Source organism: Typopeltis vanoorti, chromosome 10 (genome assembly GCF_054136105.1).
Source record: "Typopeltis vanoorti isolate ZY-2024b chromosome 10, IOZ_Tvanoo_1.0, whole genome shotgun sequence".
In the NCBI taxonomy this organism is placed as follows: domain Eukaryota; kingdom Metazoa; phylum Arthropoda; class Arachnida; order Uropygi; family Thelyphonidae; genus Typopeltis; species Typopeltis vanoorti.
Window position 1 is genome coordinate 42,751,674 of NC_143558.1, and position 25,537 is coordinate 42,777,210.

The following is a 25,537-nucleotide window of genomic DNA, read 5'->3' on the forward strand; positions in this document are numbered from 1 at the left end:
AGAGATTTTTCAACTAATGAGTGCACATTTTGCTCACTGCTACCTCTTCATTGAATGAAGAAACTTAAGTTTACGAGGAGGAAATATTAGAGATGTCGCATAAACTGAATAAGAATTCAGTAATAGGGACTGATGATCAGTACAGGTGCTAAAAGGGTGTTCAGCTGAAGTGGCTTGTCCTTTGACTAGGCCATATAATTCGAGCCTCAGAACAGGAAAGATTCTGCAGGAATGGAAAGAATGTACAGTAATCCCACTGCACAGGATAGTGCAAAGAGTGATGTATCCAACTATCGACTAATCAGTATCTCACGAGTGGTTGTGAAGATTTTGGAAAAGTTGATTAGGGATCCCATTCAGAAATGAGTTGACAGAGAATCTATACTTTGCAATGAACAGCATCAATTTACTAAGGGAAGGTCATGTTTTAGCAACTTGTTCACATTCTATAATACACCTGGTCGTCGACTTAACACCTATGCAACTTACGACTGTCCGCACTTAAAACCACAAAAAAAAATTAATTAATTAATAAATCAGGCAGCTGCACGTATGATAACTATGGGATACGATAGTTATCATATGATAACCCACATACGATAACTATCTCTCACATACACTCAGTCGCTTTCAAGCATCTGTTGCATGTGGTGTATTAATTAAAATTCTACTGAAATACTACCCATAAAATGTCTAGTAAAAGGAAAATGCCTTCATCTACAGATACACCAGTTAAGAAGTCAAGGAAAACTATTGATTTAGAGTGTAAAATGAAAGTTATCCAGAAGTATGAAGGCGGAAAGAAAGAGAATATGATAGCATGACTTGATGTTATCACATTCTACAGTATCGACAATACTTAAGGACAAAGAAAGAATTTGGGAAGCTGTGAAAGGTTCCGCACTTATGAAGTCTAAAATTTTAACCAAACAATGACAGGGACCCATCCATGAAATGGAGAAATTGTTGTTTATATGGATGGAAGATTTAATACAGAAAAATTCACCCATGAGCCTTTGCACAGTGCAAGCGAAGGCTGGAAGTCTGTTTCAGAGTTTAAAATCACGTGCCGGAGACGATTACGCAGAAGATTTTCAGGCTAGTACTGGATGGTTTAAGCATTTTAAAAAAAGATTTGCTTTGCATAATGTACGTGTCACAGGAGAAGCAGGAAGTGCAGATGAAGCCCAAAAATTTGTTGATAGTTTTGACTCTCTAATCAAAGAAGAAGATTATCTACCGGAACAAATATTTAACATAGATGAAACCGCTTCGAATGGAAATGCATGCCTAATCATACGTACATAACCAAGAAGCAAAAAGGATGCCAGGATTCAACGCTTTTAAGCATCGGTCGACTTTGTTGCTTGGTGGGAATGCTGCGGGTTTTAAGCTGAAGCCTTTTCTCATTTATCGTTCAGAAAACCCTCATGCGTTTAAGCACATCAACAAGCACACACACACTACCCGTTTACTACTGTTCAAACCCTAGAGCTCGGATGACTCAAGCACTGTTCGAAGACTGGTTCATGAACTGCTTTATTCCGCCCTGGGCAGCACTTCGAACCTTTTTGAATTTTTGCAGTTAATTCCAAAACAGTCTCAAGAACTCAGTTCAAAATATGTAATACTACTGTTAATTTTCCTCACAATTGCAGTAAGTGTTGCTAGTTGTGAGAGGAGATTTTCTAAATAAAACTGATTAAGAATTACCTACATTACTATGAAATAGACTTCACCAATGTCATCAACGATTTTGCTAACAGAAAAGCAAGAAAAATAGCATTTTAGAATGTTGAAATTAAAGTTTTACTTCAAAAATAAATATAGTGTTTTAATTTAAATTAAGGGGATATTAAATCCCACATTGTTTTAAAACCGAATAAGAAACTCAAAGACTGGAATCAGAGAGTTTCTTGCCGATACGCTAGTGTCACTGATACTTCTGCAAGAAACTCTCTGATTCCAACCCTTTGAGTTTCTTATTCGGTTTTAAAACAATGTGGGATTTAATATCCCCTTAATTTAAATAATGTTTATATCGCCGAAATGAAGCTTATTAGCTCTTTATATTTAAGTAACTTAATGGTTGCACCTGTTTGAAAACTCGTACAGCAGAGTATATAAGTTCTTTTCGCTATACACTTTGGTATCTATTTGGTCTAGCTACTCACTGATGAAGCCTCAAAAAAGGCTGAAACCGGTCTGGGTAGTGACCTCCATCATAATGTAATAACAGCATACATTTCCTAGGAAATGTGTTTTTACATTATGGAAAATACCTAAGAATAGTGATCAGAACTTCACCACCTTTGCTACGAGTTGTCTGGTAATGTACTACGTACCAGGGTCACTTGCATTGGCTAACGCTAGTGTCGCCGATACTTTATAGTTTTCTATATCGGCAAGAAACTCTCTGATTCCAATCTTTGAGTTTCTTATTCAGTTTTAAAACAATGTGGGATTTAATATCCCCTTAATTTAAATAATGTTTATATCGCTGAAATGAAGCTTATTAGCTCTTTATATTTATAGTGTTTTAATTTATTTCCCTATACGTCGTTTTGACTTTTTGTAGTATTTTTGGTGTGTAGAGAGGGGGAAGCAAACTCAGGGACTGCCTGGGCGGCAAAAGCTCTAGCTTCACCACTATTTATGAGGATCCCTGAAAAATTTGAGGATGAAGAATTTATGCTCAAGAGGCTTTTTATTCAGTTCCAGAGCTCCCCATCTACCATGAAGCGACACATGGATACCCACTAACCCATAAGCAATACACGTGCTCAGAAGTGGATGCCAGGTGTTATCCCCAGGTGCTACCAGCACCACAGCAAGCGATGGGCACCATCCTAGGCCCATGGGGGTAGGAGACTTACTGCAAAACTGTGGACACTTGCAGGCAAGCCCACTAGCCCAATGATCCTGGCAGGCCATTCAGTACCAATCGTCTTATCAAAGCACTGGACAAAGTAGTGCAAGACGACCATGATCTCTCTTTCCAGATGTCCATAGGTCACACCAGATAGCAAACACAGCGCTGTGTTTGCAAAGAACAAAGACAGGATAGTAAAAAAGACTCAGGAGAATGAAGAATATAGAAAGTAGAAAGAAGTATACGGAAAGTAGAACAAATATGAGAAGAAAACCAAAGAAAACAGAGGAAGAATGAAAAGAGCCCTTTCCTTTAGTGTTACGCGGTGATCAGCACTCATTTACACAAATTATGGACTCTACAACTGTGTTATAAATAATTATTTTAATTTCCCAACGTTTCGACCTTCATGTTAAGGTCATCATCTGGAGTACACACACACACACACACACACATATATATATACAGAGACAAGCTAAATTACATTTCACATGGTATGCTCGTGGAAAGGCTTAGACGTTGGTTATGCATTTTTTACTAAATAATTTAAGGAAATTACAATGTAAACTAGGATATCATCAAAAAAAAAAAAAAATCATCTAACGCCTTTTTATTCCCGTATACGGAGAGTAGGCAAGGCCATTTAGCCCTATCTAACTTTTTGGAGACTGAGTGGGCAGTTCAATCTCCACTGGTACCAATCAGAGATAGATGGCCCAAGGCTATCACTAATTAAGCGGTACACAGTGAAGAGAGAGGGCTCAAATGTGCTGCCATCTCGTGGTCCCTAACCCTAACACAATATATTTAATGTCTGAAAATAATGTGGGTTCTACGGTCGATTTTCTTGAGTTTACGGGACGAAAAACCCGAGTTTCCGGGAGGAAAAACCCGCTTGCCCGTGCCAGAGATCGACTAACTCGGGAACCGGTTGAAAAAAGGCTTAGAAAAATTTCCTCTAGTCGCCGACTAGACTCGAAACCAAGTCTTCCTTCGTGCGGCCAAGCGCCGTGGTGTGTAAACGCCACATCCACTGAGCTACACAGGCTCTCTAAAAACTAGGATATACATTAAATAAATTTTAATATACTTCAATATTTCGGCAACGTCATGTTGCCATTTTCAAGGAACTTAAGAACAAGACACGTGCACGCAGGCACAACAAACAGTAAGTGAGGAAGAAGCGGGAAGCTATTATTTCTCCTAAAGTCCTGATGGTGCCCCCTAACAGGCAATGTTGGTATTCTTGGGCGATTGGGCTGAAGGTCTTCTGATGTAGGTTTCCCAAATTTGTTGCGGTTTGGATTGTTTCTTAGGGCTGAAGCTGATTCCATGAAAAGCCTTTCATATTTGTATTTACTACGGTGTTCTATGACATGTATCCAGCACATGGTCAGCAAGACCAGAGTGACTGTATTGGTGAAACCAGATATAGTCCTTGTGTTCTGAAATTCTGATATTTGCTGTCCTGCCTGTTTAGTTAGCCAAAGTAGGACAGCTTACAGCTGCAAGGAACCTGATATATACCAGATAGGTCTGGGGGGGGGGGAGGTTGGTCTTTAGTAGAGAGGATAAGGGATGCCAATTTTTTATATGGTCTGTAACAAGAAGTTAAGTCATGTTTTTTTAGGATTTTTGTAATTTTTTCCGAGGTACCTCGGATATAGGGTATGGTGATGGATTTAGAGTAATCCTTGTTGTGAGGGGGGGTGGGGAGTTGTGGTATACTGGTTTCAATATTTTTTGGATTTTTTTTGGTGTGTGTGTGTGTGGGTGGGGGCGGTTGCCATTGGCTGAGAAAGTGTTGAAAATGTGGTTTAGTTCTGTGGTTAAGGGCACTGTCATTTGAACAGATAAGTTTAGCCCTGTTGTGTAGTGTCCTAATGATTCCATATTGTTGCGAGGAGGGGTGGTGGGACTGTTGGTGAATGTATCTGCCTGTATGGGTGGGTTTTCTATAGACTGAGAAAACCAAGGTTCCATCAGGCTGGTGGGTGACTGGTGTGTCTAAGAAAGGAAGCAGTTGGTTGTTTAAGTGTGTTAGGAAGGAGAGGAGTGCATCGGAGCCATGTGGTCAAATAGCGAACACGTCATCAACACAGCAAAGCGAAATGGTTGGTTTTTGTGGGGAAGAGTTTAAGGCTTTCTCTTCAAAGTCTCCATATAAAAGTTGGCCAAGGATGGGGAGAGTGGAGAACTCATGGCTGTCCTCTCTTTGTTTGTAGAATTTTCCTTGCCAAACAAAATAGCCTGAGTTCACTGCGAACTGAAATAGGGCTGTGATATCGGGAGGAAATTTAGCTTGGATTAACTTTGAGGATTCTTTGAGTGGGACATTTGTGAATAAGGTGGATTTCCACAGGTGAAGATTTCCACCTACTTAAGAAGCCTATGGAGTTTTCTAATTTGTGAAAAAATTAGTTGGTGGGATTGTACTCGATAGGGAGGTAAATAGCCCGATCCATCAATAGCGCTTTCAGCTTACCTGTGTAATCCTTTTGGTTAAACAATACTGTGGCGCTCCCTTTATCAGCTTTGGTGATTATTATTTTCCTGTTTTTCTTTAATTCTAGCAGAGATTTAATTTCCTTACTGGGCATGTTGGCTTTTGGTGGTTTAGCTTGGGCAGAACACAAGCCACATCCAGTCTAATATCGTTGGCGACGTTTGGAAGGTGTCGTATCCCGCGTTCAATTCGTATCATAATATTTTCAGCAGGTATTCTTTTGGGTACAATGCCGAAGTTGTGACCACGTGCGAGGGCATCGAGTGCTTCAGGTTTCACACTAAATGACGAAAGGTTGACTACCGTTTCGGTATGAAGTTGTGGTTTTGAGATCGAGTTCTTTTTTAAATTTTCAAATTTTTTAATGTGTCGATCTCGTACTTTTTTAACTTCTTTCTCCGCTGCAGTGCACGAGATGTCGTATAAAATAGACCAAATTTTGTGGCTTAAGGTGCTTGAAAGGTCATCTTTCTTGAAAGAGTGCTTGGATAGCTAAGTTAGCATCATTTAGGAAATGGCAAGTCGTGGCGATTTGTTCCCTGAGCAAGGCTTGGCTGGCATGGTTATAAATATGAAGAGCCTTTTGCGAAGAGAAACGGAGCTTGAATTTGACACAGTTAGGAATTAGGAAATGCTGCTGGGATAACCAGGTTATCCCAGCAGCGTTTTAGGAAGGCGAGATGATTGAAAATGGCAACATGACATTGCCGAAATATTGAAGTATATTAAAATTTATTTTAATGTATATCCTGGTTTACATTGTAATTTCCTTAAATTATTTAGTAAAAAACACATAGTATGCTGAAGAGACAATGATTTGATCAACGGTTATTCTACTAGCCTGACCTCTAGTGAAATTAAAATAAAATTAAAATAAATAAATGAAATAAAATTAAATTAAAATAAATAAATGAAATAAAATAAAATAAATTAACTATATCAAAGCTATATTCTATTTAACACAACATCAGGTCTAAAAATCACAAACATATGGAAGGCACATATGCTACCCACTTAACCTTTCTCCCTAAAGAGTTAATTGTAAATAGAACCATAGGTAATCCAGGATCCTAAATATAATATAACAATTGTCATGTTAAATTAGGACATTATTTTCACTGTAACAAACTATCTATATGAATGAATGTTTATCTGATATTGTCTTAAATAGGATATAGCTTTGATGTAGTTAATTTATTTTATTTAATTTGTTTATTTATTGTAATTTTATTTTAATTTCACTAGAGGTCAGGTCAGTAAAATAACCGTTGATCAAATCATGGTCTCTTCAGCTTTCTAATATGTTAAATCATTTGGTCAATTCTACATGATGTCTTGTGCACTGTGGCAAATAAAGAATTCGAAAAAATAAGGAGTTGACATATCAACAAGTTTGATAAATTAAAAAAAACTCGACGTCCAAACCAAAACTAATAACCAACACTGTCGTTGACATTTCTTCAGTTATTTTGAAGCCTGAAGCACTCAACGCTCTGTCATGTGGTCACAACTTTGCCATTGCTCCTAGGAAAATATCGGCTGAGGAATTAATGATCTAAATTGAACGTGGGATTCGCCACCTTCCCAACCACATCGCAAACGATATTAGATTGCATGTAGCCTGTGTTCTCACAAAAGCAAGACCACCAAAAACCAACATATCCAATAGCGAATACAAGTCTCTACAGGAAATGAAGAAAAACAAAGAAATAGTTATCACCAAAGTGGATAGGGGGAACGCCACTGTGGTACTTAATCATACTGACTACACAGTAAGCTTAATGCTTTACTATTAGATCGGGCTACTTACCTACCCATTGAATACAATCCCACCAACTCACAAATTAGAAAACTCCATAGGCTCCTTAAGAAGGTCACTTCTTGGCCTGTGGAGATTACTAACAAACTAAAATCATATAACTCTAGACCCCCCCCCGTATATATGGGATCCCAAAAATACATAAACAAAATGTGCCATTACGTCCCATAGTGGATGGCATTGATTTCCCCATGTACAAGCTAGCTAAATATTTAGCCAAAGCGCTCACACACTATACTGGCAACACACCATCACACATAAAAAAACTCAGTCCACTTCAAAGCCAGTGTAGAAAACCTTACACTCCAACATAATGACATAATGGTCAGTTCTGACGTTTCCTCCTTATTCAGAAATGTCCCCCTCAAAGAAACCTTACAGCTAATCTAAGCTAAATTTCCTCACGATATCTCAGCCCTATTTCAGTTCACAATGAACTCAGGCTATTTCTTTTGGCAGGAAAAATTCTACAAACAGATAGAGGGGACAGCCATGGGTTCACCACTCTCCCCACCCTTGGGCAACTTTTATATGGAGACTTTTGAAGAGAAAGCCTTAAACTCTGCCCCACAAAAACCTACCATATGGCTTCGCTACGTTGATGATGTGTTCACTATTTGGCCACATGGCTCGGATACACTCCTCTCCTTCTTAGCACACTTAAACAACCAACATCCCAGAATCGTTCACCCTGGAAAAAGAGGAAAACAATAGCCTTCCCTTCCTAGACATACTAGTCACCCGTCAACCTGATGGAACCTTGGCTTCCTCAGTTTATAGAAAACCCACCTATACAGGCAGATACAATCCCCCAACAGATACAATCTCACCAACAATTCCCCCCCCCCTCTCCCTCACAACAAATGGAGTTATTAAGACACTATTCAACAGGGCTAAACTAATCTGTTCAAATGACAAAGCCCTAACCACTGAACTCAATTACATCCTTTACACTTTCTCAGCCAATGGCTATTCCCCCCCCCCAAAAAAAAATAAAAAAAATACTAAAACCAGTAATCCACCCCCCCCCCCTTTCAAAAAAAGATTACTCTAAATCCATCACCATTCCCTACATCCAAGGCACCTTGGAAAAAAAAACAACAAAATCCTAAAAAAAACATGACTTGACCTCTTGTTACAGACTATATAGAAAATTGGCATCCCTTATCCACTCCACTAAAGACCAACCACTTACCCTAGACCTACCTGGTGTATACCAGGTCCCTTGCAGCTGTAAATTGTCCTATTTTGGACAAACAGGCAGGACAAATATCAGAATCTCAAAACAAATAACAAATATCAGAATCTCAGAACACAAGGACTATATCTGATTTCATCAGTACAGCCACTCTGGGCTTGCAGACCATACTCTGGATACTCGCCACAGAATAAGGTGGAAGAAAGCCACAGTAATACACCGTAGCAAGTTCAAATATGAAAGACTATTCAAGGAATCAGCCTCAGCCCTTAGGAACATGCCAAACCTCAACAAATTTGGATGCATGAGACTGCCACAAATTTGGGAAACATGCATCAGGAGAACTTCAGCCCAAAGGCCAAGAACACCGAATATGTAGGGAGCACCATCAGGACTTCAGGAAAATGGTAGCTTCCTCGCTTCGTTTCTCATTTGCTGTTGTGTAGTACTTGCGTGCACGTGTCTTTATCTTAAGTTCCCATGAAGATGGCAACGTGTTGTTGCTGAAATATTGGAAAGTATATATTAAAGTTTGATTTAATTTATATTCTAGTATATGCTGTCAATTCCTTAAGTATTTAATAATCATGTTTAACCAGCGTATAAGCCTTTCTACAAGAATCTTCAGCATACTATGTGAAATGTAATTTAGCCTCTCTCTGTATATATATATGTGTATACTCCAGATGATGATAATATGAAGGTCGAAATGTCGGGAAATTAAAATAATTATTTATAACACAGTTGTAGAGTCCATAATTTGTGTAAAATGAATGAAAAGAGCCAGTGCCATCATTGGGAGGTCCCTCTACCATGAACAGGTATCCTACAAGGAGGGTTCTGTGAGTTTGAACAAAACAAAATGAAGAAAAAAGGAAAATAAATGTCTGACTTATATTCCCAACATCTTTCATACTCAATGAGTAGTAGTGATGATGAGTATGAAAGATTGTATGGATAATATACAATGAGTGCTAATTCGAATGCACAAATTTTGGACACATCAAAATTATCAAAGGAGTATCATCAAAAACAGACCTATTGGATCCAAGTTATTCAGGATTCTACTGATTTCTCAGTAACAAAACCTGGACGAGACATGACGAGAAGTTCTTATATAGTCAGAGGAAAATTGCTGTGCTAATCTATGCCAGTATATGAAAAGAAAAAGAAGAAGAAAGACTGATTTCAGGAAGTCACTCTTATTTCTGCTCATTTTGCAGGATGAGGTCATATAGAGTGCAGAAAACTAAAGCAGCAGTAGACAATCAAGAGTGCATACAGACTAAAGCAGTCGCATAAAGTCATGATGTAATTTGCACTGATGTAAAGTACATCGTGACCTCAGTACACCAAAGCCCACAATATGGACAGTGAATCATAACCATGTTTACCCATACCTTTTTTCCAAATCAATTGGTGTACATAGTTATAGGATATGTTATATCTACTTTATAATATAAAATGATAAGGCTTTTTTTTGTAACGTTTTGGTGTCACATTTTTTGTCAAGTTATTTGAAACATTTTGAAACGCAGGGCTACCCTGAGTCTTCAAAATTTGAGTCATAAGAATTCAAGGAGAACAGGCCTACCAGTCCAGAACTCAGGGGATTGAGTGCCGTATGGCAGAACCCCCCCCCTTTCGAATCTTCAAAATTCGAGTCATCAGAATTCTCAAGGAGAACCAGCCTACCAGTCCGGAACTCGGAGGAGGGGGGGCTAGTTCCAGACTGGTAGTTGGAGGAAAATTGTTCCTCCAACAATTTTCTCTAATCCAGAGTACTTTAATAATAAAGTGTAACATTCTGGCAACTTGTATTATATGAAAATATGACTTCTGCATTTGTGCCGGGAGGGGAGGAGCCACCCTAGTTCAGATATATAATTCTAACTGTGAAGTTTGGTGGGGAAAATGTAATGGTCCAAAACAATATTTCCTCTAAGTTTTGCCAGCATGTGTGCATGAAAAACATTTTGTGGGCAAGTTTCCAGTCTCAGACTTATGTGTGCAGTAGCCCGTGCTCATAACAGCAAAAGGCACAAGTCACAAACTTTTAATCTGACACACCTAAAATTGGCAACAATACTTTTGTTAAAAGATCTTGTATAAATTAAAGATACCAAGAAATTATATATTTGTTTAATCCTTTATCCAAGTGTAAGCAAACAAGTTTGTGCCTGAACTATTTTCAGGACTGGGGCAACTCGTAGATAGAAGCTTATGACTTCACATCACTCGCTTTAGTATCCCAAAGCACATATCCTTACGGGAATAACTTCCAACAATTTTCTCTAATCCAGAGTACTTTAATAATAAAGTGTGACACTTTTGGCAACTTGTATATGAAAATATGACTTCTGCATTACCTCAACCTTGGTATCACCTCTGGGTCTTCCTACTGATGAGACCTCAATAACGGTTGAAACCAGTCTAGATAGTGGCCATTCCTATAATGCATAGCATTATACATACCCGTAAAGATATGTGCTTTGCATTATGGGATACTAAGGATGTAAAGTAAAGTGATGTAAAGTGATGTAAAGTCATAAGCTTTCATCTACAAGTTGTCCCAGTCCTGAAAATAGTTCAGGCACAAACTTGTTTGCTTACACTTGGATAAAGGATTAAATCAAGTATATAATTTCTTGGTATCTTTAATTTATAGTATAACCAAGTGGAAAAAACTTCCAACAAAAGATCTTGTATGCTGCATGCCAAATATTTCTATAAGGGCAACCTAAATGCTTAATTCCTTCAGCTACTTAAATACTGCATATATACGAGGTGTGGCTATCAAATAATGAGAATGGTTGCAAACATGTGGTTTATTATTACAACTGTACAACTTAATTGTTATCCCCTTCAACATACTCCCCTTCTCTATCTATACACCATTGCATACGAATTTTCCATTGTTGGAAGTGGTGCTGCAAGTCATCAGGTGTTATCTGCTTCAGTAGTGCTGCCGTTTTCTCCTTTACCTCATCCACTGATTGAAAATGGGTGTCCTTCAATGCATATCTCAACTTTGGTAAAAGGTAAAAGTGATGAGACATGGATTTTCCAGTGCGATCTAGAAACAAAGAGAGAATTGATGCACTGCAAAACTCCCACATCACCACGAATGAATAAAAGCAAGAATGAGAAAGCTAAAACTGAAGGCAATGCTGATCGTTTTTTTTATATATATATATCAATGGTGTGGTAATGGTTGAATGGGTACCAGAGGGTCAGACAGTTAACCAACAATATTACCTTGAGGTTCTAGCCGAACTGAGAGAACAAGTGGAAGAATAATGCTTGGATTCTTCATCAGGACAATGCTCCAGCCCACAGTACACTGTCTGTAAAACAGTATCTGGCTGATAAGAAGATCACAGTGTTCGACCATCCACCTTACTTGCCAGACTTAGCTCCATGCAACTTTTACCTTTTCCAAAGTTGAAATCCACATTGAAGGACACCCATTTTCAGCCAGTGGATGAGATAAAGGAGAAAATGGCAGCTACTTAAGCAGATAACACCTGATGACTTGCAGCACTGCTTCCAACAATAGAAAATTCATATGCAACGGTGTATAGATAGAGGAAGGGAGTATGTTGAAGGGGATAACAATTAAGTTGTACAATTGTAATAATAAACCACATTTCTGCAACCAGTCTCGTTATTTAATAGTCACACCTCGTATATATATGAAGTTTGTAAACAAATTATGTTACATTTGTTAAGCCACTCAAATTTAAATGAATTTGCAATTCTTTTCCACTTTACTTTCAACGATGACATTTTGAAGGTTTAATTGCCCTAAATTCGCTAATGTAATATTCTCGTATTAATGCTGCTCTTTTTTCGTATAGATATGACCTGTAAAACTGCAAGCACTAAATTAATTTGCTCAAATCCGAGTAGTTGCAAAAATCCATCACCATTTGCATGAGTTCAAGTGACTGTACTGTCTAGGCAGTAGGAACTAGAAATAATACTGCATAAACTTCCAACCTGGGGGGGGGGGCGCTTGTGCTCTCTCACTTTAAGGACATCTGCTCTGGGCCTCATTTACTCAACTGCTGCTCAGCTGTCTGCCTGAACAGTGCACACATTAAATTAATTGATACTGTGTTGAATCAGACAATAAAGACTACTCCATCATATTGGCTACCAGTTCTGAGCCACATACAACCGCCTCAACTACAACGCCAAGACAATCTGATTCAGAAATATAACAAAAATTGCCAGAATACACTGATTCCTATACACTCTGATATTGACAGCTTTATATCACAGAGGCTTGAGTCAAGACATCTGCCTATTATAATGGCACAACGATATGTCACTGAGGGCTATGATGCAACAACAGCATGGCAGACGGAATGGACTTCCAAAGCTCCACTAACCTAGCAGACTGTCTTTAACCCCAAACAGACCTCCATCAGGGTTCGCCCTACCTCGAAAAGATGTGGCTATGTCAAAGAAGAATGATAACTTCCTTATCACTGCTGAGTGTGTTCTTCAATAACCAAGTAATATTAAATAACCAAGTACTACCTTGGCCACTTTCACAATATGCTCTGAACTTCAACTCCCTATCCATTACCACCCTCAAATACCTGGTATCGATTCCATGGAGCACAATTCCATCAATGTAAAACTTAAATTCCTTTCATTCCAATATGCATAACTTTATACTGTTTCACAAGGAATTATAGACATGTTAACACAAGAATATTTTAATATTTGCCAAATATTTCAGTCTGAAACTAACAGACTGAGAGAACTAACAGTATTTTACAAATCTGATAAGTCTGGACTGGCTCAGCATGGGACAGAGACGAGCCATAACATCCTCTGGTCCAACACTCGCCATCTACACAGATGTCGTTATAAATTTGAACGCCTATTCAAAGAGAGTGCTGAGGCCATACTTCAACGCCCTAACTTGAATCGAAACGACGGTATATCCTTATCAAAAATATGGGAAAGTTTAATCAGGATAATACATTAATTATTTTTTAATTGAGACTTTTAATTTCTACATTAGTCTAATGTTATTTATAAATTAAGAGTATTATATGAAATTGTGAATTAATAACTATGATTTAATCATCACTCTGATGAAATTTTTCCTCTCTTTAATGCATAGCAATGTAACATCACGCGGCTTGTTCTACTTTTGAATGATCAATTGTTGGTATTCCACCTTGTTAAAAACTGTTCCTATGTAGTCATTAAGATGGTCTGTTAGTTTTCAGACTGAAATATTTGGCAAATATTAAAATATTCTTGTGTTAATGTGTCTATAATTCCTAATCATAATGTTACAAGTGTCTTTCAAGAGTAAAACTGATACACAATCATTTTTATCCATACTCTCAGCATATTTAAACCATTCTGCAGGCCCTACATATCCTTTATTAATTATTATACTACCCAATGTTACATCACTAGCAAATAACTCAAAACTTCCCTTCAAATTATTTCCTACATTATCGATGTACAAATTAAATAGCAGTGGTTCAAGCATAGAGTCCTGTGGCATACCACTAATTCTCTGTCTTCTGGCTTCTGCTCCTTCATACACTACTCTCCGGTATTTATCCATCAGTCATTTCTTCTTCTAGCTTATCCCACTTAAGTAGGGTTGCTGCTCTTAATGAGTCTCCTTCACATCCTCCTGTCTTGGGCTGTAACCACATCCAGTTCTTCATCCTCAGGTCCTCCTCCACCAGCTCCCTCCATCTCTTCTTTAACTGCCCGCACTTCCTCCTCCCCTGCACATCCATCTGCATGACCTTTCTTCTCACATACTCATCCTCCCTCCTTGTCACATGACCAAACCATCTTGTCCATCAGTCACTCTAGTTTCCATATCGCCATTTTGTATCCATCCACGTTTAATCCAATTTGTGTAGCAGAGCTCCATTGTGGTATGTGGTCAAATACCTCTGCAAAATCCAACAGTGTCATCATGCACTATTCCCTTCATCCAACTCAACTGCTACTCTATTTTTAAAAAAAAAAAGTGAATAAATTTGTGAAAAAAGAATATGCAGATATTCTTTTGAAGAAAGTTTAACTACTATTTGTAAGTTTAGTTTTTTGTTTAATCATTAAATTCTGTCATCAATTTCGCCAACTGTAAAAATAGGCTGCCAGCGATATCAGATTTCTATACTGAAATCTAATCAAGCAAGTAAGATCATGCATATGTTTATTATGTTATGATAATTCTATCCTATTCTTAATAATCAATTTTTAATTCTTTACTAGTCAATTAAGCAAGTTGAGTCTTTCCAAATACAAATACAGTTTAATAATGCTAAGATATATTAAAAGAAATATACATTATTCTGAACTTCAACCACAGTATCTCATCTTAAAATCTAAAATAATAATAATAATTAACTAAATCTTATTTGGGTTCAAAATATACCAGCTAAAAACAACACCATGTTTCATAACTGCATCTGGACTTCTTTTAAACAAAACAATTTCCTTATTTTTCAGTGGAAGCAGTTCTTATCCTGGAAACCACTTTTCTCTTAGAAAAATCTTGAAAATAACTGTAAATTTCCTATTCATAATAAGAAATATGAGAAGTTCAGACTTGGACAATAAAATCCTCAATTTAGAACACTGTCTAGCATTCCTCCTTTAATGCCTTCCAAAAAAGTTACATAAAGCTTTCCTTCTTTCTCCTTCTAGATTCACAACCTTTTCCTGTATGAAGGATTTTCAAGGAAAATGACCAAACACTTAAAAAATCAACTCCCTGTATCTATTCTCTGAAACATTCATTAAATGATTACTGTTCAAATAAATTAATAAAGGGGTGCTTAAGGGTCAAAGCTGTATAACTGAGAGGAGACCTCCACATAGCTTTTAAAGGAATGCGGAGAACCAACCAGGGCTTCTGACCTAATGTCCAATCCTCACCTTCTCGTGGTGCACCCTGTTGGGTATCTACTTTGATACTGAACGAACGAGGATGGGCTGGCAATTTGGGATTTAACCGACCAAATTGTATTCTTATTGGTTAAACCAAAATAAAAAATGATGGTACAACATGACAAAATTTCATGCCCGCTGGGGCGTCACCCGGTTAAACAAGGCCCCCATTGTTTTTGCCAGGGAACCAGGGCGAACAGCAAAAAGTCAGCTACTGGAACAAATCTGAAAACAAACCCCAACTCAGCATCACCAGAGTTAAAGATCGGTACTATCAATAAGAAGCCTGAATGGCAAAGAAATGAAGCTAGCTGAGGAATTAAATAAGTACCAGATCGACATAATAGGGGTGACTGAAACAAAAAAGACAAAAATTGGTGAGATCTTTCTGAGCAATAAATACAAAATGTTATATTCAGACAATGACAATCAAGGAAAACAAGGAGTAGCCATAGTATTCAACACAAAATATGAGGCTAATCTTCTTGAATAGCAGTCAGTATCAAGTAGAGTAATGTGGGCAAATATGAGAATGGGGAACTGGACAATGAGACTTATTTGTGCCTATGGTCCCACAGAAGGTTCTACTAAGGTAGAAGTGGAGGAATTTTTTAAGGCTTTAGAAAAAGCAACTGACACAATGAAAAAGGAAAAGTTGGTCCTTGTTGGGGATCTAAATAGCAGAGTAGGAAATGATTGTGAGACATACAAAAATATTTTGGGAAAATTTGGAGTAAAGAGCAAAGCTAATAATAATGGCAAATATCTATTGGATTTCTGCTCAGGACATGGACTGGTTATTACTAACACCATGTTCCAACATAAAAATGTGCACAAATTCACATGGAGAGAAGACACAAGGAATAAGAAAAGTCTCATTGACTATGTTATGGTTGAAAGTGATGTTTTCTACCTGGTGCAGGACACCAGAGTGTACAGAGGATTTGAAATTGGAAGTGATCACTATTTAGTCTTGAGCAGGATAAAACTGAATTTCATATTGAAAAGAATAACATGTAAGAAAGTTTTTAAGCGAATAAAAGTTGAGCAGCTCTCAGATGTGAACTGTAGAATAAATTACACAAAGATTATTGAAGAAAAAATGAAAGAGTTTGAGAACAGGAATCAAACCTTGGAGATTCAGTGGCAAACTCTGAAGAAAACATTGATTGATTCTGCCAGAGAGGCATGTGGTGAGGTTGTCTGTAAGGATAAAAAAATCAGAACTCCCTGCTGGACACAGGAAGTTAAAGAGGCAGTGAAGGAAAAGAAGAAAGCATACCAAAAGTTCCTGTCAAATAAGTCAACTTGTGCTCTTAGAGAATACAGAGACAAATGTAAGAAAGCTAAACAGTGTGTAAAACTAGCTAAACAAAAGTCATGGGAGGACTTTGGCAACAATATAGAAAATAAATATCAAGAAGGTGGCAAAATATTCTGGAGGTTGTTGAAGAAGCTTAGGAATGGAGGAAAGAGTGCTGTAAAAGGAATTAAAGATGATAAAGGTGAAATGAAAACAGGAGAAAAAGATATCCTTGAAGTATGGAGTAATTACTTTGAAAAACTGCTAAATGAAACAAGCAGTGATGACAGCACAGTGATAAAAAATACTGACCAGGCATGCAGTCAGGAATACATATCCATACTTGAAGTAGAAAAAAAAAGCCATCAAAGGCTTGAAATGTGGAAAGGCAGCAGGAGTAGATGACATTCGACCAGAAATGCTGAAGTATGGTGGTATAAAAGTCTTACAGTGGCCGCATTGCATTGTTCAGAAGGTCTGGACAGAGGGACGAATTCCCGGTGATTGGAGTAGAGCTCTCATAGTACCCATATATAAAAAGGGAAATAAAACTGAATGTGAGAATTACAGAGGTATTTCTCTACTGAGTGTTTCCTGGCAAGATCTATGCAAGTATACTTGAGAAACGGTTGAGAAGAATTGTGGGAGAAAAGCTAGGTGAAGAACAAGCTGGATTCAGGCCAAATAGAGGCTGTCAGGATCAGATCTTCACTTTACGACAAATAGTCGAGAAAGCATGGGAATATAACAAAGATCTGTATTTAACTTTTGTCGATTTGGAAAAGGCATATGACAAGGTGCCAAGAGAGAAGCTATTCAATATGCTGCAGTTATATGGTGTCAATGGGGCATTATATCAAGCAATACTTAGTCTTTATTTGAGTTGTAAGTCAGCAGTTAGAATTGAAGGAAGTACAGGAAGATGGTCTAATGTTAAATCTGGTGTGAGACAAGGATGTACATTATCCCCTCTGTTATTCATTATCTATATGGATCATATTATGAAGGAAAGTGGTATTAAACCTGATATCAAAATTGGAGATGTTAACGTCAGCTCTTTGCTTTACACGGATGATGTTATACTTCTAAATAAATCCGCTACAAGTCTGCAAGATTCTCTAACTAAATTCAATTGCCATTGTAATAGATATGGTATGAAGGTCAGCAATAAAAAGACAAAGACAATGAAAATAAGCAGAATCATTGAAAATGTCAACTGTGTTGTGAATGGAGAACCTGTGGAACAAGTAAAACATTTCAGCTATTTAGGCACGATTTTTACTGAAGATGGTAAATTAAATATAGAAATAGACAACAGAATCAGCAAAGCTGGTATGGTGGGAAGTCAATTGAATAAATTCATATGGAATAAGAGAGAAATTAGTCAAAACACTAAATTAGCTGTATACAAGACAGTGTTCAAACCAGTTTTAACTTATGGATCTGAGAGCTGGGTCAGAAGTAAAACACTTGACCAAAGACTAGAGACCACAGATATGAGAGTTCTGAGAAAGATTATAGGCATGAACAGATGGCATCAATGGCATATCATATTAAAAATGAGGATATTAGGCAAGAACTTGACATTGTCAGCATCCAGGAATGCGTTAGCAGAGCTAATCTCAGGTGGTATGGTCACTTAAACAGAATGGGAGAGGAAAGATTAGCAAAACAAGTGTTCTCTGCCAGGTTGGCAGCGAAACGACCCAGAGGAAGACCAAGATATAGGTGGATTGATACGGTACAAAGTGCCTTAGACGATAGAAATATAAGATCTGATAATGTTGGCGTCTTGACAAGTAACAGACTGATTTGGAGGAAAATTGTAGATAGGAAGTTAGTAATGATGTAATTTTTTCATGTAGTACTGTCATATCCTGTACACCCCTTGAGGGTACATGGCAGGAATTTGATGATGATGATGATAAATTAATAAATATTAATTATTATAAATATTAATATCCGATAAATATTTCTCCTTCTGTATAGTATAGTATCTCAAAACTATACTTTTATAATGGATTGTATTAAGTTATCCTTTGTATTACAATATAATTTTCCAAGTCTCTTTTTCACTATAGCCTACAAATTTTCTATTGGGTTAATGTCAGGAGAGTTATCTAGCCACTAAAGCAATTGGATGTTGTGATTTTTGAGGAACTGTCCATTTTTCTTTTAAGTGTCATGAAGTGAGATCCTGTTGGAAGGTGAGTTCTTTGTCTTTCTGGATCTGTGAGACCACTCTTTTCTCCAATATTTTTATGCATTGATGCATTGATCACTTTTCATCATACCATTGACAGGTACAAGTAATCCTGGACCATCATGTGTAAAACAACCCCAGAACATCTTTTTAGCTGGGTGTTTAGGAGCTTGTTGAAGGTGGGCAGAGAATTCTTCTTAGCTCCTGATTTGGAAACATAGGGTACTTGCTCTTCTTATACAAAGAAATGGCTCTCGTCTGAGAATATGACCTTCCACTTCTCAACAGTCCAATCTTTGTATACTTTTGACCACTTGAGCCTCTTTTACTGCATAGCCATCATCAACAGTTGTTTCATTTTTGGTCTGTGGGCAGTCCTCCCTGTTTCCAACAATCTTTGATGGATTGTCATGGCAGAAACATTAATCCCATTAGCTGTCAAGTCTCTATTTATGTCTACAGCCAACAATCTTTAATTCATTTTTTTTTCCATCTAGCAAACAATCTTGAGTAAGTGTAGTTTTCCTTTTTTGCCCACATTTTCCTTTTTCTGTCAGGAGAAAAGGTACCTGTCTTCCTAAACCTCTTGAAAATTGCATTAACAGTACCCAAACCAACACCACGCTATTTGGAAAATTGTCTTTGAGTCATTGGGTGCTGAGAAAGAATAAACATTTTTGAATGCTTTCTTGGAGATGTATCCATTTTATAGCTACACAAAATAAATAAATCACTACAAATGTCAACTTGTTTACACTATTAAAAACACAACAACACTATTAATAAACATCATAGAGACAGTTAAAACATGCAGCATTTAAACAAAATAGTGAACTAAAACCAAAATTACTGTGAAATAAAAACACCAAACCAAAACCACAAACTTACAGAAAATTTGGCTAGTACAGATTAATTTGTTCACTACTGTATATGAAGATATCTTTTTACTTTATGCAGATATACTGATAAATAAATATAGCAAAAGTCTTCAGGAATTCCTGACTAAATTGAATAACTGCCGTATTAAATTTGGTGTGAAAATTAGCAATAAAAAGACAAAGAAAATAGGCAAGAATACTGAAAATGTCAACTGCATTTTGAATGAAAAACCTGTAGAACAAATAAAACATTTCAGCTATTTAGGCACAATTTTTAGTGAAGATGGAAAATTAAATATGAAAATAGACAATACAATGAGCAAATTATTATGGCAGGAAAGCATCTCAACAGATATATATAGAATATGATGATATTTTAGGTTGCATCTGTGAATGCTTCTCAAAAGGGCAATATTTACTTTGGCATTCAGAGAAGTGGAAATCACCAATTCAAATTCAAAAATAGCTTGCATTTTAGATGATAAATCTTCTTCAGCTGCTTGAAGTTGGTTCTGGACAAGAAAAAGCTTGCATATAAATCCCATGATTTCTTAGCAAATGAATAGGTTTTTTAAATCGAGAAAATGCAGGAATAACTTTTGTATAAAGGAATTTTTTAAGGCAATCTGATAATGAAGAATACCTTGTGAGACTGATAACTTCCCTAATTGACCTGTTAGTTTAATAAATACTTCCTCATGAGGATAATGTGTCTTAATTTTAATTCAATCTATAAATGATAATCAAGAGAAAGAAAACAGATTAGAAAATAATAATAATAAAATTACTACAAATATTTCACACCAAAACTAAGAGTACATCAATGTGGAACAAACAAGCAATTCAAAGAATCGGAATGCAATGCAAACAATATAATCAGTTAACCAATAATAGTAGGTGAAGCATGATAGAAGGATATGACAAAATAACAAATATATTATCATCTACATAGCAAACCCAGAGAGAAGTATGAGAATTAATGGTTGAAAAAATGAAGTATCTTCTAGATACTTTGTTTTCAGTCATTTTTTTCATTTAAAATATCCCAATCATATAACGAATTTAAATTCCTTCACAACATCCAAAGAGAAATCATCACACAAATAACAAATAGTATTAGCCAAAATGATGTTAGTGAACAGAGAAAGGATGCCAAAGCTGACTTAAAATATCGGAAGCTTGTATGGAAATAGCCTTGATTTTTTTCAAGAAATTGTGCATAATTCTTGATAACTGATCTAGAATGGTCATATGCATGTTTAATAGACAGGAAAGGAACTTAGCCAATGTGTACATAAAATAGTCAATACAGTTCACAATTGGGCTCACAGGGCAGCCTTCTTTATGCATTTTTGGAAGACCACATAAACGAGAGTTCTCTCAAAATGATCGTGTGAGCATGTTGTTTCTTCATTGTGTTGGGATTCCAGCTAACAAATCCATCAAGGAATATAATCAATTGTCTAAACTGTGTCTGACCAGGGTTAACTACTTATTTCTTGATAAGTAGATGTATTCTGTAAAAGGAGGTCTATCTTCCTCTCATAGTTGTTTTTATCCATTACTCTACCAAAAACAGTAGTAGATAGGCTATTAAATATTCTACAAATTATTTTAATTAATATAATATCTTCTATGTTGTAATATTCTTCATAAAAATACCAGTATGAAATTAACAAGGTTATCAGAATCCCTCTGAAGAATCATTTGGAAATCAAATTTAATTCAGGATTGTATGAGATGCTCGAGCATATGACATTCTCCCTGGTCACAAAAATACTTGCAATCCAGTTAGAGAAGTCAGGGGACATTTTTTGATTATGTGATCTGTCAAAAAATTAACTTCATTTTCTTTGGTATTCAAAAGAATGAGAAAATAAGAAATTCTTTACCACAATCCTAAAAAAAATAGCATCAAAAATTATTTTCACTTGAATGTCACTACTCTCGTGAGTGTATTTTAACCCATGCACGCTGATGGGCTATAGGTCTTGCAAACTTCCTTAGTAACAAACATAGTAGAAAAAAAAAACCCTCTTGTAAATGAAGCAGTAAATTAAATAGATAACCATTTAAAATATATGTAAGTAACACAAAACAGGATAATTATCACCACTTGAGCTATTAATGTAAAGCTGTAATTATTACAATGAAATACACAAAATAAAGCACAAAATTACAACTAACCTGGATTTGCAAGAACTACATCAGTTTCTCTCTTAAGCCCAGCCTCTCTTAATCCTTCTACCAATCTATTATATTCCTCTTTCAGTTTCTGAGCATCGTGTTCTTTTAGCCTAGATTTTTAGAGACATTCTACATATTCTATTCATAATTTGAAAACATTTTCTATCACTACATGATAAAAAATAATATATTTTCTATCTCAACAACTTAAATAAATAACATTAGCCATGAGTAAATCATATTTTACTTGAGCAAATTAGGATGGAAGCAGATGAGTTTGTATGAAGACACCCATAAGGCGAGTGAGTGTGAGAATGACCAAGTGGGGAATCTAGTCTCTCAAGCAAAAATATTAAATACGGTAGTCAATTCAGGCAGTAAAGGCAGTTAGGGACCTAAAGTAATGCTGCAATTTCTATATATTAATGCTCAAAGTCTCAAAGCACTGTTGCATGCTTTTTCTATATCAAAGAAAACCAATATTAACTACTCTCATGTTAGGAAGGCATCTCTAATGGATGATTCCAGTTGAAGTATGATCAGCTGCTGAGTAATGTTTGAAGAAGCCAGACTGTGTTCTGGAAAAAAGGTTGTTTCTCTCCAGAAACCATAAAAGATGAGAGTGAAATTTTTTTTTCAGAATCTTGCACAAGCTGCTGGTCAATAGTTTATTGGAGTTTCTCTCTTAAACCATATCCTCTGGCTTAAAAAAGACAATAATAATGACCTTTTGCCAGGTATCCAGAAAAATGTTCAGAAAATTCTATTGAAGAGGCATTGCAATTGATCCTTGGCAGATAGTGAAAGATGTTTGATCATCACTTTCTTCAGCACAGCTCAAATTCTGAGCTGTGCTGAAGAAAGTGCATATTAATCGGTGAATAGTCCGTTTTTCTACGTTTTTTGTAGTGCTAAGTTGTTTTCTGGAATACGAGCGTGCATCAGTGGTTGTTTTTTGAAGTTAGTTGTTGTCGTGATATTGTGTGTTTTGGTTACCGAGAAGACGGGGTCAGAATCAAATGCATAACGGTGGAAGACAAGACGAAGGATAAGTTTTCATTATTTAGTTATTTCATTTTATTTATTTATATCTAGTGTACTTAAATGTTCTATTTGAAATTGTTCGTACTTTTCAGTTATACTTACAGTTATACTCCCTGATACTTATTTAGAGTTTATTTTTTGACACTATTATGAATAATGGCGGCGGCAGGGATTAAAATTGCAAATGGCATATCGCCAACCCCCCCCCCCCAATTTAAGGACTCCATTTTGCGTGATATCATACAGGATTTTGTAGCATGCGGGACTTGCAGAGGGGGAAAACGGTGATTTACAAATGATTATAACTGACCTTGTTGAGTCAGAGATGGGAGATTCTCCACATAGAGAGATGGTGGGTATGATAGAGGGTGAAAGAAGTATGAATAAAATAATAAGAGTGGGGAGTATGGAAAGGTTGAATGATTCTGAAGTTTTAGGAGATAGTCTCAATTAGGAGGATGAATGGCAAAGAAGAGTGGCTGACTTTCAGAGAGAGATAGATGAGCTGAAAGAGCAGATGGAATGTCTGGGGAATGAGATGAGAAGTGTGAAAGATGAGATTAGGCGAATGGAAGAGACGAATGCAAGGCGAATCAGAGGAGGAGTGAGAGACAGTTATGGGAATGAGAGAAGAGGAGAGAATAAGAACAATAGTAGAGGAGAGGGAATGAAAGAGAGTTATGGGAATGGTAGAAGAAGAAAGAATAGGAACAGTATAAGAGAGGGAATGAGAGAGTTATGGGAGTGATAGATGAGCAGAGAATGGAAACAGTAGAAGAGAGGGAATGAGAGAGAGAGAGAGAGTTGTGTGAATGATAGAAGAGGTGAGAATAGGATAAGTGGAAGAGAGGGAATGAGTGTCAGATATAGGAATGATAGAAGAGGAAAGAATGGAAACAGCAGGAGAGAGGGAATGAGAAGAATGCAAGGGAGCACAGGGGCAAGGGACAGAGTGATGTCAGGAAGGCAGGTAAGCAGAGGAGCACAGAGAGAAACTGTTACAGGAAAGATAGTGAGGGATGCATGTGAGCAATCGAGGAATAGAGTGATAGGAGGTGTAATGTATGGGGACTCAATGATCCGTGGTGTTCATGATAGGATGCGTGAGGAGTGTTTGCCAGGAGGAACAATAGAAAGTGTGGCTATGGCAATTAAGAGAGGTGAAAGTGTGGATGAGATGATTGTGATGTTGGGAACAAATGACCTGAGTGGTGGTGTAAATAGGGCTGCGAGAGATATGACATTCTTGCTTGAGGCTGTACAAAAGAAGACACGGAGAGGAAAGATAGTGTGTGTGTGTTGCCTAGGTATGATAATGTTGAGCTGAGCAGAAGGGCGGTGACATTGAATGGCATAATAGTGAGAATGTGTCAGAAGAGAGGATTTGAATATGTGGATGCTTGGAGTGCATTTGAGAGCAGAGAAGAATTGTATACGAGAGACCCCTGCATTTGAACGAGGAAGGACGTAGGCATCTGGAGGGATTGCTGTTCTGAACGCGTCAGTGTGGATGGTACTAGGGGTAGCCTCTTATGGGAATGGATACCTGGGAGAAGGGGAATGACATCAGGTAATGCTGAGCCCAGTGGAATCTAGAGGGGATAATGTTGGGTATAGAAACAATGGCATTTTTATGCTTTATACTAATACCAGGAGTATTCGGAATAAGGGAGAAGAATTGGTGGTGCTGATAGCATCAGCCTGGCCAAAGATTATTGGGATCACTGAGACGTGGTTGACAGAAGAGGATATAATAACAGGAATAGAAGTTGCAGGGTACAGCATTTTTCGGCAGGATAGGAAGGGAAAGCGTGGTGGTGGAGTATTGCTTATGATAAGTGACGACCTATGTCCTCTAAGAGTGGAGGCTTTGGAAGGCTGTGACACTAATGATTTTGAAAGCATGTGTTGTGAGGTGGAGGTGGGCAAGACAGGATATTTAGTAGGGTGTTGCTACAGACCAAGGAGCACAGAGGGTGGGAACCAGGAGATGTTGAGACAGTTGAGCATGGCAAGTGCAAGAAGAACGATTGTTATGGGAGAATTTAACTACAGCAGTATAAATTGGGGAAAGAAAGATGCATGTGACAATAAGGGAATGGAATTTCTAGAATTCTTGAGGGACATATGTTGTGAGGGGGAGGTGGGCAAGACAGGATATTTAGTGGGGTGTTGCTACAGACCAAGGATCACAGAGGGTGGGGACCATGAGATGTTGAGACAGTTGAGCATGGCAAGTGCAAGAAGAACGATTGTTATGGGAGAATTTAACTACAGCAGTATAAATTGGGGAAAGAAAGATGCATGTAACAATAAGGGAATGGAATTTCTAGAATTCTTGAGGGACATATGAAAGCATATGTTGTGAGAGGGAGGTGGGCAAGACAGGATATTTAGTGGGGTGTTGCTACAGACCAAGGAGCACAGAAGGTGGGGACAATGAGATGTTGAGACAGTTGAGCATGGCAAGTGCAAGAAGAACGATTGTTATGGGAGAATTTAACTACAGCAGTATAAATTGGGGAAAGAAAGATGCATGTAACAATAAGGGAATGGAATTTCTAGAATTCTTGAGGGAC

General features: G+C 37.3%; 1 protein-coding gene across 3 annotated transcripts in view; it reads right to left on the bottom strand.

Moving 5' to 3' along the window:
• The window catches only part of Xpd (general transcription and DNA repair factor IIH helicase subunit Xpd), a 475,287-nt gene that overhangs the window by 277,717 nt on the left and 172,033 nt on the right, over positions 1 to 25,537 (bottom strand). For all 3 annotated transcript variants that reach the window (XM_090399654.1, XM_090399651.1, XM_090399652.1), the window contains exon 11: positions 21,915 to 22,024. In XM_090399654.1, coding sequence (XP_090255780.1) covers positions 21,915 to 22,024 — 110 coding nt within the window. The remainder of the gene's footprint in view (positions 1 to 21,914; positions 22,025 to 25,537) is intronic.